Source organism: Falco biarmicus, chromosome 10 (assembly GCF_023638135.1).
Source record: "Falco biarmicus isolate bFalBia1 chromosome 10, bFalBia1.pri, whole genome shotgun sequence".
In the NCBI taxonomy this organism is placed as follows: domain Eukaryota; kingdom Metazoa; phylum Chordata; class Aves; order Falconiformes; family Falconidae; genus Falco; species Falco biarmicus.
Window position 1 is genome coordinate 27,071,762 of NC_079297.1, and position 14,267 is coordinate 27,086,028.

The 14,267-nt window shown below is 42.3% G+C and overlaps 1 protein-coding gene across 3 annotated transcripts in view; it reads left to right on the plus strand.

Annotated features, from left to right (window-relative positions):
* Positions 1-2,411: 2,411 nt before the first annotated feature.
* SYT9 (synaptotagmin 9) overlaps positions 2,412-14,267 on the plus strand; it is a 72,212-nt gene continuing 60,356 nt past the window's right edge. For all 3 annotated transcript variants that reach the window (XM_056354926.1, XM_056354927.1, XM_056354928.1), the window contains exon 1: positions 2,412-2,839. In XM_056354926.1, coding sequence (XP_056210901.1) covers positions 2,692-2,839 — 148 coding nt within the window. In that variant the 5' untranslated portion in view covers positions 2,412-2,691. The remainder of the gene's footprint in view (positions 2,840-14,267) is intronic.

Here is a 14,267-nt window from a genome sequence, read left to right on the forward strand (position 1 = left end):
CAGTATTCACTAGAGATCTCGAACATAACATGTCCCCCTGAATGGGCAAAATCTGCAGCTCTCCCAAGACTAAACTCATCACAACTAGGGGTGCCTGCCAGAACAGAAACATGCAATTGATGACAACAAAATGGCAGATATAATCCAGTTTTCACAAACAGCCACAGGAAGGAAAAGTGACATTTGCTTTGAGACACAGCAGATTACGTTTACTACTATTATCTCCAGAAAGAGGCATGGGCATTTGCTTATGCAGTGCACTCAGTAGCTGCTCAGAGTTTTTGAAAATAGATGCCTTTGTTGACTAGCAGTGACATCCAAACTATTTCATGGTCTTTCCTCCACCAGAATGAAAAATTTCCAACCCTCACCATCTGCATTACAAACATCTCATCACCTTCAGATCACTGCTACTTAAAAAATGAAGCAAGATCTTTTAGTTACAGCAAAAAGATAGAGAAATTACCACTTCATCACCAGGCTGTCCAGAGTTCATTCCGCAGCAATCTGGAATCCCAGGCTAGCAATGGGCTTGTGGTCCCCCAGGATAAAACCCACACTCTAGTAAATGCATTAATATCACTTTGCAGTTGATATATTTGTCTATCCTGGACAGAGTACAAGCTACAGAACAGCACAGCCATCTAGATCAGGGCCAAACTACCAAAATATATCCAAATAACCTGCCTCAATGAGTCACGATGCACAAATTACACAGTAATTCAAAACCTGGTCACACACGGTTGCTGGACTGCTCGGACTGTACGTCACTGATGTCTCTGTCAGTCGTCCTTGATAGCTCTTCTGTCTTTCCTCCCCTTTATTACGTATCACCAGCATTGGCCAGGACTTGATTTTGTGTTACAGACGAAAAAGTTTCTACTCCTAGAGAGCTTACATACATATAAATAATTAGCCTTCTTGAAGGTGTTTTTCCCAAAAAGGGATTCTGGTGTATCTGGTTCTACCGAGTTCTTTAAATTTTACCCCTTCTTCACTGAAGTACAAACTTCAGCAGTACTACTAAAGCCTGATCCTTAGTTTCAGAGAGCGAGCTGTGATTGACAGCATCTCTTCAGAATTGCCTCTCTCCACCCCTTCCATGCATGCTTGCAGAAACAAGCCATTCATGCTGGTATTTCTAGCACCGAGGTAAACATTTGTGCACCATTTATTGAGACTAGTGGGAAATTTCCTCATGCTTAGATGTGAAAACCTATATTTATGTCATAAAACCCTCTGGGTTTCAAAAATATGACCTCAACAACTGTTAACAGCTGCATACCACTTCATTATCTGTTATGAATTCCTAACAAGCCAGCGTGGAAGAATTGCCTGTTTACCGATGGCGTTATACCTGGCTTATACAGTCACGTTTTACAGGCATCATTTTTCCATCAAAAGTGATGAAAAGAAGTAATGCCTTTGAGACATAAGCAATGCTGCCACAGCACTAGGAGACAACAACTTATACTAGTCAACAACTTTTGTTGTTAACATCCACTTCATTTGCGGAATACATCCTAACTTACTTCAACGCTATACTTTTTTCCTTAAAAAACACGAGGCTTCTACTAGATGTTGCCATCTATGCTATTTCTAGAGCTGTTATCACCAGTCTTTAAACAGCAGACTGAACATCCACACTGGTCTGAACTTTCCAAGCTCATCATGGCCTCTGATATTCGCTTAAACTATTATAAAAGGGAGAAAGAGAAAAAAAAATTAAGTTAAATGGAGCAGCCAGCTCTCAGCTTTTCCCCCCATGACACCCACCAGCCTCGCTGCCTACGAACCCAGGAAGCGAAGCAGCACCTCACAAATCTCCCACTCGTCAGGATAAACACGCGCTCAATGGCAGACAGCTCCGCGCCTCCGCAGCACTAATCCTGCTGACCCTGGGCCGGGGCCGGGGCTGGGGGGCCTGAGGCTGCTCACCGGTACTTTAACCCTTTCTAAGCCCCGGCCCGGGCCAAAAGGAGCCGGCTGAAGAACGTTGTTGTGCCCGGAGTAAATTTCCAGCATCCACCCCCCGGCTAGGCTCAGGCAGCGAGGGCACGCATTATTTATAACAGATAATTTCAAGTCAATTAACCGGGCGAACAGCATCATTTCTGGTAGGGGTAGGCACCGAGGCACAGCGCGCACGGCACCGACGCTCTGCTGGCACCAAGCGGACGCCTCGGCCTGGCCGGTGATGGGGGGACGGCGGCCGGGGCGCTGCCCATCAGGACCCGCGCTCAGCACCATCCTTCCCCGCCGCCGCTGCCGCCTCTGAAGTTCGCGGCCGCGGCCCAGAGGCTCGGCCCAAGGAGGGGGGGGGGCTCGGCCGGGTCCCCGGGGGGGCCGGGGGCAGCCCCTGCCCTGCGGGGCGGCGGCCGGCCCGGGCGGGCGGAGGCACGGCGGACACCCGCCCGCTGCCGCCGGGGGGGGGCTGCGCCAGGCGGCCGCGGCGCCGGCCCTCCCGCCCCCGCGCTCAACTGGTGGGACCCCCGCCCCCGCCGGCGGCGCGGGAGGCGGCGGGACGAAGCCGGCAGCGGGGGCGGCCCGGCCCGGCCCGGCGGGGCGGGCGCCGCTGGCGGAGGATGCGGGCGGCGGCCCGGCGGCGCGGGCGGCTGCAGGCGGGCGGCGGGCAGCGGCGCGGCGCCTGACCGCAGGGCTCCGCTCCGCTCCCGAGGATGCTGCGGGGCGATGCCCGGCGACAGGGAGGACGAGATCTGCCAGAAAGCGCTGCAGCTGCTGGCCGAGCTGTGCTCCGTCGGGGCGGTGGAGAACGAGAACTGCCGGGATTTCATCTACTACCTGCGGGACAGAGCCCGGCCCCGCCTCACCGACTCAGGTACGGCCGCCGCCGTTAGGAGCGCGGGCGCCGGCGGCCTCCCCGGTGCTTCGGCTACCGGAGGCGGCTGAGCATCCCCGAGCATCCCTCGGAGGCCGGCTGCGGCGGGGCGAGGCCTGCCGGCACGGCGGGGGCCGCCCCGAGGTGCGGGGGGACCCGCGGTGGGGGGGTGCATTGGCCCCGGTCTGGCCGGGGGAGGACACACGGCCGCCGGCCGCCCGTACCGGGGACACGGCAGCAGCGGGCGCAGCGCGGGGGGTGCACACGCCGCCTGTGGCAGCGACCGCCGCGGGCCGGCGCCGAGTGCCCGAGCGCGGCCGGGCGGCAACTTTCTCCCGCGGGCGGCCCCGGCGCGGCCCCGGCGCTCCGCTCCGCACCGCTCCGCACCGTTCCGCTCCGCACCGCCGGGCCCCGAGGCCGCCCCGCAAGACCGGGGGCAGCGCCGGTGCTCCGGGGGCCCTCGCCATCCTTAAGTGCAAAGGCGGGGGTGGTGTGTGTGTGTGTGTCGGTCCTCAGTTTAAACGCAGCACCCACCGTGAAGCCTAACTTTGCGCTTCTGTGTTTCCCAAGCTAAAAAGTCCATTTCTCGCGTGTCTGTAGCAGGTGGGTGCTGTGCGTCCGACAGGGTGCACACAGGCTGGCTGCGTGTGTGTGTGCCTGCACTGGGGTTGCCTTTCCATACCTTGGCATACCACTGACTTACAAACTTTAACGTAAGGAAGCCTTTTAATAAGGCAGCTGAGCCCTCCCTCACGGGAACGCTGAAGGCTTCGTTTCGTTCCGTTCCGTACATCCCTGGCCGTAAGGGAACGGCAAATTGCAATTTGAAGTAAGAGTTTATTATATTCATTTTTTACACCGTCAAGTTGAGTTTGCTTGGTATGGGGAGAAATTTAGAGAGTTAAAAGAGAAGTCGATAAACGTTTGCAGTACTGGAAAGCCTGGCTGTTAGATTAGCTGATCATCACAGCACAGTATCAATGTCTTTAATATTCCGTAAAATAAATCAGTCCACTTAGCATAGGGCAGTCTAACGACACTGTTGTGAAATATGTTTCTGTAATTTGGTGAATCTGAAGTAACACTGCAACTTCCTGACAAGCACTTGGATATACTAAAAGTCCTGCAGAAAACAAGTAAAACCAAGAAATAAATAAAACAAAAATGGGGAAAAAAGGTCTGCTATCACAATGAATGAGTAAGGAATTTTCTGACATTCAGTTCACTTGTATCTAAAGCCATTTGCAGCCATTCTGGCTTCTCACTCAAAAATATTCAGATTAAAGTGATTTATGCAATGTTTGATAAGGATTCTTTAAAATTAGGCAAATTTAATTGTTTTGTTCATGTAGGCAGATTTAATTGCTTTGTTCATATAAGCAGTAATTTTGGTGACAGACACCTGTGATTTTCTGTAATTTTCATTTACCAAGGGATCAATCACGTATTTGTATATCAGGTGATGATTCCAAAAATGCCTACTTAAATCAGTACTCACTCTGAATACTAAATTACATGAAATACATGTGGAGACTTTAACCTCAGCTACTTGGATAACAGCTTTTCAGATTTCTTTCAGAAGCTACCTGCTTTTTTTTCCATCAGCCTTGGGCAAAAAGTGTACCTAGCATCTGTTTGGGAGCATTTTTGAAACATGGTGTGCTCAGTAAAAATTTATCATCTTTACCTAAAGACATATAAAAAAAATAAAGTCTGTATTTATTTCTACCTCTTTTGCTTAAACCGGTATTATACAACAGCCTCCCGGTATTGTTACAAACCTGCTCAATTACACAGAGCAGCGGTCCCTAACCTTTGCCAGCCAATGTGCAGCAACAGTGAGCAATTATGCTGCAGGCAGCATCTTCCCATTGGCCTCAATTTTAACATTTTTATTTTTTGCAGCTGCAGCCAGTCTCAGAGGGTCTAGCAGGCAACATGTTATCCATAAGCCCTGACTTGGAAACCACTTCTGTAGAGTAGCAACGTCAGGAACTTATTAACTTATCTTTTCTTATATTTCTTTGATTCAAATGCATTTACTGCCCCAATAAACTGGCTGCCCGTGTGGTTTGTTTAGCTAGTCCTGGCATGTGATGGTATACGTGACTTCCAGAAAGAAGTAATATGTTTTACAATCAAAGGTTAGCACATTGACCAAATCCAGCTTGATTTACATAGTGAGTTTCATTGACTTAACAATGGCAAAATGTAAAAAGCCCTGACAGCTGATCCATTCACTTTCCAGCCACTAGTCATCTAAACATAGCAGTGTGAAGAAAACCCGTGCAGAAAAAGATGGAAGCTATCCTTGTTGTAACTTCCCCCCCCGCCATGTGAAGGTGATGTGGCTTAGCCAAACCGAGTAACTTCCTCTTAGGCCAGCTGAAAGAGCTATCTAAAAATGTGTACAGCTGTTAGAGAAAAGTGCAGCTAGAAAACATACATTATTAGCTTTTGCATGGGAATTAAAACATTTGCCCATGCTTATAGCAGTTTTTCTGCAATGAAGTTGCTACTTGCCTAAACCCAACTACATGGTGGATGCAGATGATTTTACAGCATGTTTCATTTGAGCCACTCACGTACGTTGGCTCCATTATATGAGTGGTAGAGGGGCTGTACAGGTGCAGAAGTTACTGGAAAATTCAAACCCTAATGAGGGAGGGAGCGAGCTGAAGGGTTGCTGAGCCTGATATTGGGGTTTGTCTACAAGCTCAACCTCCTGGTGCCCCTCAGTCCCAGCACTGAGCAGCCAGATCCCCGGAGACCCACTCGTTTCTTGCCTGACATCTGATGCAGTTGGTTGTATGGCTCCCTGCTGTCTTGAGTATTGGTGCGTGACTTAAACTGGGAGGGCAGGAGAAAGGGGACAGGAGGGGACTAGATACTTGTGGTATGCACAGCATCTTTATTTTTCAAGTAATTTGCCCTATTATGAGAAGTACTCCACAGTGCTTAGAGCATAAGTTAAGGACTAATGAGTTCCAGGTTTAACATACTGGTCTGCTGGATTTAAAGGGTGACATGGGTGAATCAGATTTTAAAGGTTTTCAGAAAATAAAAATGCCAATTAGGCATTTAGTGAAAAATCATCAATTAGTTAATATGAATTGTATGTCAGAGAGTACCCTTGAAAATCCCAATAGGCATCCTTAAGCATTTAGATACCTTAATAAGATGGATCTTTTCCTGTTCCATTTCTCCATTCCCTATTTGTAAAATGTTGGTAATATTCCTGTATCATAGAAGGGGCTTATGAGGGTAAATTGCTAAGTCTTAGCACACCAAGTATGTAATATATTCATAAGGGACAGTCATATGGGCCTCTTAGAGGTATTCAAGTGAAACCCATGTTAGTCATATGGTCATTTGAAAATGATCACTCAAGATCATGTAATACCACCCCATGACACCAGATAAAGGAAATATTGTAGATTAGGAATAAGAGTTGCTTGACTAGAAGAATCGTGCTGACGTGTGTAGAAAAACGAAACAAAACAAAACAAAAATTCCCCCAAAGCACACATCCCCCAGAAAAAAACCAAAACAACAACAAAAAACCCCACCACCAAATAAAAAAAATGAAGGCAGAAAATCTTACTGGAGAGGCTGACCACTGAAAGGGGAACTTGGACCAAAAATGTTGCACTTCCTTGTGGACTATTCCCCTAACAGATTGACCTTGCAACTTTGCAACTGAAAAACGGTGTGGCATGAATCCAGCCTGCCTGAAAGGGTGTATGGTACATGTGGCTTTGGACTTTTTAATAGATGGACATTTGGGTGGGGGTGGAGGGGTGGTGTCAGAAGGAAGAGTTACATGGTTTTGATTTAGGATATTTAAGAGTTTGGTGTGGAAGAGCAGAAGAAAGTATTTTGGTGGCTGGAGCTAGTGCCCTGTTCTTGGTTTAACTGGTACGTGACTGTGAATTACACTTCCATCAGAGCCGATTTCACTGCTTTAGAGTTGCATTTCAGAAATTTCAGAAATCAACCTCAAAGCTTTTGCTGCTAGTTGTTGTTGTAGCTCTTGGGTGCAGGTGATTCTGAGCCTTTTGGGGATTATTTTTGTTGTTATTCTGTACTGAATCTGTTTTTAAAGAACCAGCTTCCCAGAGATGGCAGTGGTAGGCTGACATTGTTCTTTGTAGACTGGATGAATTTCTGCACTGCCTTTTGTTGTAGTACTTTGCCAACTTTGCAGCAACTTGTGCTGCCTGCATACCTTCCAGTGACTGCTAGGTGTAGCAACAAAGTGCCTAATGCATAGCTGTGTTTGCTGGCATTTGCTGAGTATCAGTAAAATTAAGTCCTATAAAGGAAAAGTATAAGAGTTGCACACTGAGACTGCCTTGCACAAAACTTCATCTCCTTAGTACATTCTACAGACTGATTTTTCTTCCTCTAGTTAGAAAGTATGCAACCCTTGAAAACTTGGAATAAAAAATTTAAAAAGGTCAGAGGAAGTTGTTATGACCCTGAGGACTGGATAAAAAAAGATTCTTACGAAGGTAAGGGATATAAAAAAAAAAAAGTCTAGGCCATTAATCATAATGAATTTCCATTAATTTCATAGCAGAAAAATGAATAGAAATAAAAAGGAAAGTTTGCTCTCCATTTCTCTTGTGTTGGATTGCAGATCTTGAGAATAAGCCAGTAAGGCCTTAAACTATTCTGAATCATGTGCTTTAAAATTGACTACTAGATGCTAGAACAGAATACACGGTGAATATTGTGGGTATAGTGATGGCCATTAGGCATAAAGTATGCTACAGATCATAAATATGAGATCAATAGTGTACAGTGACAAAGTCAGATTTTAGTACTTTATGGAGGTAAAGGTAGTTGACAATCAAGAAACTAAAAAATGTGGGCATGTAAATGTGATGACTATTGAAAATGCAATGTATGAGAAGGTGCAGTAATGACCTTGCAGTAGAATTTAAGAATCTTATTAATCAGTACTTTATTTTTAATGTATACTTTCAACTTCAGGAAAGAGAAAAGCACGAAGAAACAAAACAGGCCTGACTGGCATAACTGTGGCCTCCCAGCCCACTGGTGGAATGTGAGCGCCGAGGTTTTCTGTGGGGAGTACCATGGCAATAGACTGGTCACTCCCGAGGAAGCAAATACTCGCAATTAAATAGTACTATCTCAGCAAGCTTCCCTTTAGTTCAGAACTGAGTTTAAAAACAAACCCCATCTTCAGAAAGCAGTCTTGTTTCTTAAGAGTTTTTTTTTTAAATTTTTGTAACTCAAATGACTTACTAATTTTTATATCTCTGTCTCTCTCTCTCACACACACCCCCCAAACTTCCAGGGACATACCATGCTGCAGAGTTTCATCAAGATGCTAAGCACATCTAGATTTATCTAGATAAATGCAAAAAACATTTACAAGTTGTGAAGACAAAAATATTTGAGTGGGTGAAACTACTTTCACTATGTTTTTTATTTTTATTTTACTCATTATGAGCCATTGCTTTCTGTATTTTTAATTTTGTGTTCCTCCTGCAAAATGAATGTGAAACGCTGCCAGTCCAAATTGATAGTATTCTGTATGTCATGCTAGTGCAAAACTCTTTGCAAGACAGAGGAACAGAGGACAAGTATGAATCGTGTTCACTGACATGATATCAAATGACTGAAGAAGTGTGAAGCTCAGGTTCTTTGGGTTTCAAGAACCAAAGTGCTCTTTCAAGAGTTGTAAAAAATACAGTGATGTTATGTATTTTAGATTAAAAATATGTAATTTTTTTCTGTTTTGAAAAGGCAGGAACAAGTTTGCAGAAGGCAAAAGTAATTAGTTCCTGTTCCTTGTATTCTAAGATGCTCTGCTAGTTTAATACCCTTTAAACAAACAGCCTCTCAGAGATTTTGCTGTCATAGTGAGTTTAGCATTGCTTTTTCCTGGGAAGTTTGTTTTAAACTGATAACTAAACTTATAACAAAGTTACCAAAACTAATAACAAAGTATAGAAAAGAACAAATTCTATCCAAAGAAAAGGGACTACCTTGTGTGCTTAACAGTTTGAAGCTCTAATTAAATTGATTTAAATTATAGATTTTGCTTTACTATAGCTGCGTATAACTTTTTCTTAGAATAGATTTTTAGATGTTTAGATGTATAGATGTTTAAGTTATAATTTACACTTCAGAACCAGAGAAAAGGAAGACTACAAAGATCATTCTTACAATAAAACTGATCTTGAGCTTGGATCAGGTTGGAGCAATGTCATATTAAATACTATTCAAACATGAAAGGACAGATCCTTACGCTACTGAAATCAATTTATATTTTTCAGTAGTGCAAAGCAACTTCAGTGTAGTAGTACTCTCCTCTAACTTGACAAGACAAACACAAGCAGGTTTTTTGTAGACCCTCTGACCAAGACTTGTGCCACTGCTGTCCTGTAGCTGCTCTGGGACATTGGGGGAAGAAGAGCAAGTTTTACTGTATAAGAAAAAGACAAGAGGAAGGTGGCTTCTAGCCCTTCTTGGCCTCTGCATCCATATTCAGTATAGGTGTGGAAAGCAAGAGCCTTCTGGGGCTTTCATTTTGGTTTTGCTTCTTCACCTATGTGCAAATTATACCCAAGTCTGTTGTTTACAGTATGCACTAATGCACTGAAACTATAGCATAACATTGTGTTATGCTTGTGTTAAATAGACTGATGCCAGCTATACCCCTTTGTTTTTAATGAAAAAAGTATGTTTACTCGTATACTATACTCATTGTATGTGCGTATATATATAAACACCTTATTTACTGAAGTCATTGCAAGCAGATTTGTGAAGTAATCCCAAAAGTTAGAATAGCACACCAATTGAATTAGAAGTCAGTTAAGTCTACAGTTGCCCCACAGTTTATGCAAGGCTTTTCCAAATGTGTGGTGAACATTAAATAAAATGGTTATTTTGAACTGTGAGTAACAAAAATACATATCATTGAAAATAACCTAAAGAGTAATGACAAAAGCATCAACCTTTTGAAAATTAGAATAGCTAAATAGCATACAGTCTCTCTTACACCTAATATCTCATCTTAAATGCCAGTTTTGCTCATGAAAAACAGTAGGCTAAATTTAGCCCTTGTACATACAACTGTGCTCACCACTAAAACTTTATCATTACCTTTGTCATAACCCTTATTTCAATGGGATTTGCACGTTCCTCCTAGATGGGGGGGGGAAGGGGGGGACAGGACGGACGGACAGGGGGAAGAATTTGCTAGTTACAGTTTCCAAAGAAATATCCATGAGCTTTGCTCAGGCAACAGTTTATGTTTGGAGACACCAAGCTCTGATCACTTAAGTAGAGGTGTTACTGTAATGGATTTATGGGTCATTAATTCCTAAAAAAACCATGAACCTGGTTTGTAATAATGCCGTTTTTCAGTACTGGTAGAATTCTGAATTGTTACGATTTTGTATGATCCACACATTTAGTGACCCAAGTACAAATGATCGGCCACATGTTCCCCCAGATAGCTTTCTGGAAATTTCCTTTCCAAACCAATTTGTGAGAGTTTAATTACACTGACAATTCAGAGACCTAGAAATATAAGTCCAAAATTATTGCTGTCATAACAGCAGATCCAGTTAAATTCAGTCTTGAGGCTGTGTAGCACTATAGCATCTTTCTTGTGTTATAAGCAGAGGCTGAACATAAACTGCAGTTTAGGTATGTATGTTTAAAACCACATTTCTAGGTTTTATTTTTCCCCCTGCTGAAAATAATGACCATTGTTGATTTAGTGCAAAGCTGTGTTTAAAAACATTGTATTGTACATCTTTTGCTATGTTTTGTCATTAATTTAAGCTCTTCTGTGGCTTTACTTAGACCACAGAGATAAAAAGAGATTATTTTGGTCTAAAGCTTTATGTCCCTTTCATATTGCTAACATAATTTTTAGTTCAAGGGATAAGAATTTAGAATAGTTAATTACAGATGGAAGGACTTTTCAAAAAAATGCGGTCAGTTGAAACTTATAGAATCTGTAATTCCTAAAGTTCATCATTTCACAGAATAAATCTTTTCTGTGTGTTCTGTAGTACTGTTAAGTATTTATTTGGAGAGTACAGAACAAATTCTGTCACATAGAGAAAATGTTATGTATAACAGCTGGTGGTTTGCACATTTGTTACATTAGCTATTGTAATCACACTGAATCTTGTGTGATTTAAGTTGCTCAATATGTTCAGCTGCATTTTTTATTTTATTTTAGGCATTTATTAGCCAAGTAACATCAGTTTGGCTTCCCCTGGCAGACACATATGCTACAGGATTTTATCTTATATACTTCCCATGGTTAGTTGGAATTCAGAAATACAGTGGATGCAGTTGAAACTGGCATATGTGTCTGTATGTCTTGAGCCAACTTACAGTTGACGTGTTATCTACCAAAGATAAACGTTGGAAGAGTCCAAGAATATATAATCTGTCAGAAAAAGCTTTTAGATTATTGAAGTAATTCCACCATACTAACAAAAAAGTCAGGCAGTAATGATTTTGGACTTAAAACTTTCAAAGGGCATGTAAAGTAATAATTAGATTTGAAATAGGATCGTTCCTTCTAGTATACTTTCTGACTTTTTATTTTTTCTCCAGTTTAGTTTTACAGGCACACAAAAAGGAAGCCTTACTGACTTGCCTTGGAAATAGTTTCCTCAGTTTGCTATGTTTCCATCAGGAAGTTTGTTCAAAATTTCTTTATTCTATCTTATTGTCTGTGAAACTCCCCAAATATTTCCTTTCCCCATGCAATGGACCTTTTTTGTGCGCATACAAAACAGTAAATATTTATCTTTTAAAGTTTCTTCTTGTAAACAAGTCTTCTTCAATCCTGCCCAGGTTACTATGTGTCTGGTTTCTCTGTGCATTTTCTAGATTGTGTGTGTATATGCCTGTGTCTCAGATGTTGTTTCATCTGGGTGTTCCCAGTCCGTTTCTCAAGCAGCATCTCATTTTGTTTACTGCCCATATTTCTAATATTTTTAATTCATCTCTATTTTAAATCTCTGACCTCAACAGTATGGTTTGTTTCCTCCTCACATTTAGTGTAATTTCAGAATGTAATTGTATTGCTGCTTAATGAATGTATAATGTTTGACCCATGTTACACACAGATTATCTCATGGAGAATCTGGCCACAGCTATATCAAGTTCACTTTAGAGATCCCTTTTAAAACTTTTTACTTATTTTGCAGTTTGCAAGAGGCTCATGCCTTTGGAGTTAATGGTTTCACTAATACATACTAAGATATTAGAAAAGGTGTTTCTCACATCTATAATATTGTAAATATAAATAATTACAACTTGTAATTTGGTAACTATATAAATATATATATCTTGTGCTATAATATATAGAAAGGAATGTACAATGCTAATCAGAAGATGATCAACGAGACCAACAGTCTTATGAGGTGTTTCCATTTGTAGCAGATGTTTTACCCATTTAAAAGAGAAGGGTTTTTATTATTTTTTTCCCCTAGAGAAGTTTAACGAACAAAATTAATGCCTAGTAATTCTTTTTTGGGGAAGCCTACCATAAATAGGGTGATCTCAAGTATTCATTATGCTAAGGTCTCTCTGCACAAGGAAGACAGTGTTTCCTGAGTCTGGCTACAGGGAAACAAAACAGGTATTGAGTTGGTCCTTGCTGAGTGCTGTTCTATTCCCCATAGTAGCACTGATGCAGGATATCTAGCAGTGCCATTACGGCAAGTCTTACCTGCTGAAAAGAGCTTTTAGGTCCATTAGCAACCAAATACAAGAGAAAACAGAACTGGTATTGCTTAAAAAAATATGGAAAGCTCTGAACAGAAAATTCTGTTATCAGTCCTGGTTTTTTAAGCTTTACCGATTTGCTTCGGGTAATATAAGACACAAATCTAAACTAATAGCTCCAATTTTGTTTAATTCTATAACTGTCCTCTTTTCTGCAGTAGATCATGCCATCAAGAAAGGCTCCTGTTTCTGCAGATGCCACTAAGGCATCCACGGTAACAAAAGACTGATTTAAAACTTTTATTTTTTCTCTCTCTTTTTTTTTAAATTGACAAATACTATGGATGATTAATGAGTCAAAAGAAAAAAAACCAAAACCAAAACAAAGAAAAAAGAGACCAGAAATTAGGTTTAGCTGGCAAACTTTTTTTTTCATTTGATTTTTTTGTTCTAAATTTATAGCGGTTCCACAAAGAAAGAGGGGTGATACCTCATGGTACAGCCGTGCTGCTTGTGTTGCTCAGGAGGTGGATGTGAGGAGCAGAACAGGGGGCCAAGACTTAGAAGAGGCAGACAGCACTCATGTTCCTAAGAGACCAAAACGCTCCAAGCAGATTTGCTGTCACTCGGAAATTTGAGTTAACTGAGTGGAAACCTGGGATTTTGAGGACCTGCCTACAGGGGCATAGTAGACAGGAAAAGTTGTGGATATATCTTGTTATACTTCTGTTGCAAGAAGTTATATTTCTATTTTATATTATACTGAAATTTGGCATTTTTCTGAATTTAAAAGACCTTTGAGCTTCTTTGGAGAGTATACCGTAGAAAAAAGATAAAAGCAGATCTGTCTGAATGCTCTGCCTGTCTTGGGGTCCCATCAGATGCTTATTGCTTTTTTTTGTTGGTTTGGGTGGGTTTTCTCGGGGGTTTTGAGGGTTCAAAGTTTGGTAAGCCTGCCTGAGAAAGCATGATTTGACACTGATGGTAGGGCTGTGGCTAAGCAGGAAGGAGAAAGCTTGGCCATCATGGCTTGATCTAATAAGGAAAACCTGCCACCTCGGCTCTTTCCTGTGCAGCGGCATCACTGTTCCTGCCAGCTTCTCTTAACTGCAGAAGGTGTAACGCTTTTAGATCTGCTCTCATTCTCAAGTTCATGTCTTGTTCCTCCCTACCTTATTCATTCTCTACCTGTCTCTTGTTCTGTTGTCGTTATGTTATAAGGAGTGATTTGCCTAGTCAAGATGACTTCTTTCGTACTGCTGCTGAGCCAGTGTTGATGAAATAGCTAAAAGCAGTGCCCAAAATAGCAGTGCAGTGCACAGGTATAGCTTTGTCAGACAAATTTGATTGTAATTACTGTATCTGTCCTTCTGTGGTGTAGTGGTACAAGTGAGACCCAGCACTGTGAACAAGAACTGCTCTTTCTTCCTCTGATGTATTTTTCTTTCTTCTTTTCTTTTTTTTTGGGGGGGGTGTGTGTGTGTGTGCTGGAAATCAGAACAGACCTTAATAGCAACAGAACCAGCAATACCTTCAGCCACCTCAATTTTTTTTCCTTCCCAAATTGGAGGGAAGCAATTTTTCACCTTCAAGAACATGAAAAATTCAGTCTCAGAATTCACTTCTCATCCTAAAGGCTCAGTGCACCAAGAGAGGAAGGAACAGGAATTTTGTTAAAATGGAAGTCTTGTGA